General features: G+C 54.4%; 3 protein-coding genes across 3 annotated transcripts, besides 1 other annotated feature; all 3 read right to left on the reverse strand.

Moving 5' to 3' along the window:
• Positions 1-891: 891 nt before the first annotated feature.
• Positions 892-924: a sequence feature (A-rich).
• A 21-nt stretch (positions 925-945) lies between these two features.
• On the reverse strand, positions 946-4,641 carry TraAM80_09636 (putative myosin heavy chain; the record flags this gene model as incomplete). The annotated part of the gene is made up of 1 exon (XM_029386306.1): positions 946-4,641. One exon carries the CDS (start codon positions 4,639-4,641, stop codon positions 946-948), a length of 3,696 nt encoding a protein of 1,231 aa, XP_029233828.1.
• A 706-nt stretch (positions 4,642-5,347) lies between these two features.
• On the reverse strand, positions 5,348-5,725 carry TraAM80_09637 (uncharacterized protein; the record flags this gene model as incomplete). Its single annotated transcript, XM_029386307.1, has 1 exon — positions 5,348-5,725. The coding sequence occupies one exon, from the start codon at positions 5,723-5,725 to the stop codon at positions 5,348-5,350; it is 378 nt and encodes a 125-aa protein (XP_029233829.1).
• Positions 5,726-5,757: 32 nt separating this feature from the next.
• On the reverse strand, positions 5,758-6,194 carry TraAM80_09638 (uncharacterized protein; the record flags this gene model as incomplete). The annotated part of the gene is made up of 1 exon (XM_029386308.1): positions 5,758-6,194. A coding segment is annotated over one exon (437 nt), but the record flags the coding sequence as incomplete, so codon positions are not given.

Below are 6,194 nucleotides of genomic sequence, written 5' to 3' on the forward strand. Positions count from 1 at the left end.
GCACAGGCTCATCGTCGTCATCGGAGCTGTCCGGGATGCGGCCTTCTTTGTCAGCAGGCTTCATTGCAGGTGACGCCTTTGCCTTCGGCGCCGGCTTCCGCACAGGCTCATCGTCGTCGTCAGAGCTGTCCGGGATAGCGGCCTTCTTTGCAGCAGGCTTCATTGCAGGTGACGCCTTTGCCTTCGGCGCCGGCTTCCGCACAGGCTCATCGTCGTCATCGGAGCTGTCCGGGATAGCGGCCTTCCGCCCAGTTCTGCTTTTTTTTTGATGGGTTCCTCATCATCCGACAAAAAATGTTCAAGCGGATGTTTTACACCGGCTTGATGGACGCAAGAAGTGTCTCCACTGTTATGCCGTTTGAGAGGCTGTGACGCTTAGAGATGGGTGCCTCGTGCTGGAATGCCTGTGCAACGTCGGAGTAGTGCTCTTTAAGGTACTTCAGGACCGCGGCGTTGACTGTGCTGGTCATCGTTAGCGACTGCCACCTCAGAGATGCTAGCTGGAAAGAAAAAAAAACGGCGACATCGAGAATATGTTGATGAAGAGCATGGGGTCAAAGGCGGTCCCCAGAGTGTCACACGCCCCTTCTCACAAGGAGGCGACCCCTCAGACCCGGAGGACATGAGCCCATTCTTATGACTCCCGTTTCGCATTGGAAAAGCTTGCAGTGTTTCAACAACATGTAGTGCAACCCACATCGATGCATTCATTTATTGCACCAAAAAAGAAAAAAAAATTTTTTTGGCTGCTGCCGCCACTCTACTCAGAGAGTGCGGGGTGTGGATAGTGGCATACGACAGCGCATAGCACCCGGGCCGGTGTAGCGGTTGCGTTGCTGGCGGCTGCCCAAGAGAATTGTAGGGACAAATGCATGACAAGAAGTACGGACCAAAGAAAAAGAAAGAAAGGAGGAAAAAAAAAAACTGCGATAGGTATCGTCATGCTCACAAAAGACGCTTTTTCAACTCTTGCCGGCCCCCCACTTCGTACCGGAGTTCGTCAAAGCTGTCGTCGCTGTCGCCGTACTCATCCTCTAGTCGACGGCGAGTTGGACGCCTCGTGGGAGAGAGAGCAGAGGTCTTCGTGGCAGCCGCCCGCCGCGGTGGGCAAAACGAAAGGTTACAGACTTTACAGGGCTCGTCGGCGCGGTGCGTGTGTTGCCGATAGTCGGGCGCCGTCCCGTTGGCGCGAGCGCGATGAAACTCACCTCGCATGTAGTCTCTGTAGTCCCGAAAGGAGGTGACATCTCCGATGGATGCTACCGCCCGGGGGCTGGCGTGGATGGGCGTGTGGAGCACCGCTGAGGGGACACGATCCCTGAGGAAGGCACGGAAGATGGGAGACACACCACACATTTCATCCGAGAGGGAGCCAAAGTACCGCATCTCCCTCAAGTACTCGTTCTCCCCCACAAGGCGTCGCCACCGTGCCGCCTCCTGGTCCAGCTCTTCTGCCTGCACCACAGCCCAACGCCGCTCCTCAGACGCCAGCGCGTCAAACAGCTCCTGCAAACGTCTATCCCTCCAGCGTTGCAGTCTTCGGATGAAACGGGCCTGTGCCTTTAGCCTCTGCACCATCGGAGCAATGACGTTGTCGTGCAACCCCTGAAAGGCATCTTCTTCTTCTGCAGCCACCATCTGCAACGCTTCCAGAGCCTTGCCCAACAGGCTTGAACGCGCTCTGGCGTCCATCTCCAGCTTCATGGCTATGCGACGTCGTTCCCGCTCCAACGCCGTGGTGGCCTCCCGCTGAAACGCGTCTCGCAGCAGGTTGTAGCATGAAAAAGCCTGGGAGCAAATACACTCCCGCTGCCCTGCCTCTACCAACTGCACGTTTCGTAGCACAGCCGCCACGAGAGGAACAAGACGGGCACGAAACTCCCTCCACACCTCCTGCACATCGGACTCGCCTTCGTTGAGCAACTCCGCACGGGCGTTTGCCTCAGCACGCAGGACGGTTTTAGTTAACTCCAAAAAAAGTTGGTGGCGTTTGCGACGCAGTTCTGCGTAGTACTGACGCACACATCGTCGTATGCGCATGTTGCCCCGAAAGATGCGTTGCAGTTTGACGGCGTGCCGAGTTATACGTACCAGACGTACATACGCGCGGGCGGCGAAGCTGGTCAGGTATTGTTCCACAACCGTCACCATGGCCTTTGCGCGTTGCGCCCGCCGGGTCTCCAACATTCTGTGTGCGTATGCCGTGAGAAATACACGAGAGCTTCCCACTTGCGCTAGATTTTCGTTGATACCGGTGGTCTGCAGTAACGCTAAGCATTTATCTCTAAGCGCTGGGCTTGCCTGCCGTGGACGGTTAGACAGAGAGAAGAGATGGTACCGTCGGGCAAATTCGGCGCAGCTGAGACGAAACGGATAGTTGCGCTGACGCTGCTTAACGGTGCTAAGCACTCCAGTAGCCACAAGTTGCTCCAGAACCAGCTTCCCGTCAAAAAGGCCTGCCTGCCGCCTTGAATGGGGACGGATGCAGCGTACCCAGTCACACTCACTGTTGTTCAGCATTTCCATCAAGAGACGCAGTGAGTTACGAAAGGTCGAGGCGACGGTGCGGCGTGATGCACGCAATATTGGCATGGGGAACCCAGGCGCATTTGCATCGCCCAGCAAACCCACCATTGCATCGGTTATCTTCATCATGTCACGAAGTACCCATGAGGTGGTGTTGTGCAGCGTCTGTGCGCAGGTGTCCTTCATGTAGTCGTTGTTTTTCTCCACAAACCCGTGGACGCAGTACTTGACGTCCCCTGCATAGTGCCGGATCGTGAAACTGTCGTCGTCCAGGCGTCCCCTGTAGAAGTAGGCGGCGGGGTTGTCAATAGCCTCGTTCCGGTCCAGCACACTCTGCACCGTCTTTCCAGGCGCGGACTGGTAGTCGGGACAAAACGTCAACGTGATGGAGTTAAGGAACACAAAGTCCGGATTTGTGTGCGAGCGCCGTACGTCCAGCAACGAGGCGTCATCCAGGTGGGAGATGACGGAGTTCTTCGAGCCCTGCAGGAGCACCAGGCAAAGCTGATTATCTACAAATTCCGTGATGTTTGGTTCCACACCTTCCATGCGCATTTCCTCCATGTCAGCAAGAAACATCTTCTCCGTGTACAGCCTCTGCAGGGACTCGTTGGCGAGGTTAATGCAAAACTGCTCCAGCGAGTTCACCTGAAAGTCCTCAAAGCCAAAGATGTCAAGCAGTGCAATCCACGTGGGCGGCGGGCGCAGGCTGGAGGGCACTGGATGGTCCACGGGCAAGAGAGAAACCTCCGGGCAGTCAAAATCCGCCCCGCTTGCAGTGGCCGCGTTGATCTTCTGGACGACAAACAGGAAGAGCTTCGAGTAGATAAACTTGCAGATGCTGTCGCGCTGGTCTCCGGCCTTTTGCACCGAAAGGTTTTTTGTCACGCAATCGCCGCCGACGACAACTGTACTTGTGGTGAGGCACGCCACGAACACCGCCGGGTCAGGGAGAAGCAGAAGCTCCGATGCGACAAACGCCGCCGTCTGCGCGTCTCCGCCACTCAGTACGGCAGAGTCGTCGACCCGCCGCATACCAAACACGATGTTCTGCAGGTGCAGGATGGCACCGACAGCACTCCACAGCGTGTGCTGCTCCTCCGCGGAAAACCCGACACTCGTGAGAGCCGCCTGTAAAACCTGAAAATCCCTGGCGTCATCAACGCCGCTGTTTTTCAAAGAGAGGCAACTGCCTTTTCCAAGGAGGACAAAATCACGAGCAGCCCCGAGTCGAAGGCGCTGCCGCATGGCTGCTTCGGCTCCGGCGACCAGCTGATAAAAGACATGATACACACGCTCTTCTGCCCCACACGTGACGACACGGGAGCGCTCCAGCAGAAATGGCGTGACACGCAACCCCACCATGACTCCCTTCGCATCAAACTGAACCTCCATAAATTTTCCAAACCGGGAGCTATTATCGTTCTTTACCGTCTTGGCATTTCCAAACGACTCCAGCACGACACTACTCATCTGCACCCGTTCACTAATGCGCTGCATGCGCTGGCTCACAGCGGCATCTGTCGCCACCCGCTCAGACGCCGCACACAAATATTTCAGCATTTTCTTGCACGCCTCCGTTTTCCCACTGCCACTCTCCCCCGAGGCAATAATGGAGTGGTTCACCTGCCGTACACGCATCTCCACATATGCTCGATGCGCCACACCCCAGACATGCGGAGCGAGTCCTGCAGGAAGCTGCGCCGTGTCGAGGTGGTCAAGATAGGCCCCCATGCACTCATCCATTTGAGACGCAATGAGTTTGTGGGGATTCACCGACAGCACCATCTCTCCGATGCGCATGTACGTTAGATCCTTGACATATCGACCCCGCAACACATGAAGAAGGAGTGCATCGTGCAGTTCAGGCATCTCCAGAAGATCGTCGGGAAGGACGCCCAAAGCTCCCGGGACGGTGGGGACAAAAAGTGCGTCCGCGCCCACAGGGAGGCTGAACGTCTCGCCTGATTTGCAACGGACAACCACCACTGCTCTTTCCTGCTGCTCGTTCAGGCTCTCGACCACAGCCTGCTCCCAGGCCCGCACGGGGTGGAATAAAAAAACCTGCCGGCCAATTAACGACTGCCGCGCCCCATCGCTGCCGTCTACCTCCATCTTCAAAGCAGGGGAAAAAAGCAATAGTAAAAACAAACAGAAATAGTGGTATTAATAATAATAACAAACAGGCTCCTACAAGTACAGAGAAGGAGATAACAAAGGGAGATCACAGTTTGAGTCAACATGCGCCCATCATTCAAATTTAAGGGAGTTCTACTAATCCCCTGCAGGCGGTATACAGTGAAACCAGCAAGCTTTGATGACTGCACCCTCACAATGGACGCAGAAAGCGGCAGTCGTTGATGATCCACAACGGCCGGAATCCTCCCGCGCAAAAAATAAATAAATATCAACAGTAGTAGAGGGTAAGTACATGTGGGATATAAACAACTATATTGTCACCATCTCCCAAAGCGAGATCGTCGGAGAGCACTTCATGATGCGCATGACACAAACGAAAATAAAAATCTTTAAGCTTAGAAGTGTATATAACGGCAGCAACAACAACGTATGAAGCTGGAAAGAGTGGTCTCGCACATTTTTGCGCACGTCACCGCTAACACCTCCCCAAATTCAACGAGGTTAGTGACGCCCTCAGGCACATTGTAACAATAGAAATATGCGTCTTTGGTAGTCCCTAATAATGCACACGCATACACACGTTATCCCTCCCCCCACCCCCACCCACCCCACCTCTTAAAAAGAAAAAAAAAATGTCCATCGTTGAACGTATGAACCACATTTGAAGGATCCATCTACTGTCCTATACCATATTCTGCCCCTTTGGATAGCCAAGTTTCCTCATCTGATGCTCATGTTGGGCCAGCATACACCCAACTGTGGCATAAAAGACGATGTCTGCTAGCATTTTTATAGAATCATTTTGCAAGATTAAAGCGAATATGCTCAGCAAGCATGCAAGGCACGTAACACAGATATCACAACAATCATTCTCAAGATTATAGTGTTGAAGCACCATGAACCGATTGCCGTGTACAGCACATCCAAGACAAAAGGTAGCTTCCATGCACATACAGAATGGCCCAAGGCTTTCGCCGGCGCAACAAGAAAGATCTCCACAAAGTCCGGCGCAACAGATGTAACGAGACCAGTCGCCAAGCAACAACTTTTTGCGTTGCATTATAGCACAACAACAAGGACAAAAACACGCAGCTATGCAAAAACATGGCTCTTCACACGGCGCACGGAGCATACTTGTCTCCCATTCGTTCGAACCCTCCCAGTGCTGAACCTCACCATAACTTGCCGGCGCGGTGTAATCAAAGTACGATGCCTGAGCAGGGACGGCCGGTGTATTGGTAGCGGGTATGGCATTACCAGATGGTGCTTGTCCGTAACCTGGCTGATAGGGCTGCCCATAACCTGGCTGGGGCTGCCCATACCCAGCTTGATACTGCCCGTAACCTGGCTGAGGCTGGCCATATTGAGGCTGAGGCTGAGACTGAGGCTGGCCATACCCAGCTTGATACTGCCCGTAACCTGGCTGAGGCTGGCCATATTGAGGCTGAGGCTGAGACTGAGGCTGGCCATACCCAGCTTGATACTGCCCGTAACGTGGCTGAGGCTGGCCATATTGTGGCTGAGGCTGG

The sequence above is a fragment of the Trypanosoma rangeli genome (genome assembly GCF_003719475.1).
Source record: "Trypanosoma rangeli strain AM80 chromosome Unknown Tra_15.4_contig_00637, whole genome shotgun sequence".
Taxonomy (NCBI): domain Eukaryota; phylum Euglenozoa; class Kinetoplastea; order Trypanosomatida; family Trypanosomatidae; genus Trypanosoma; species Trypanosoma rangeli.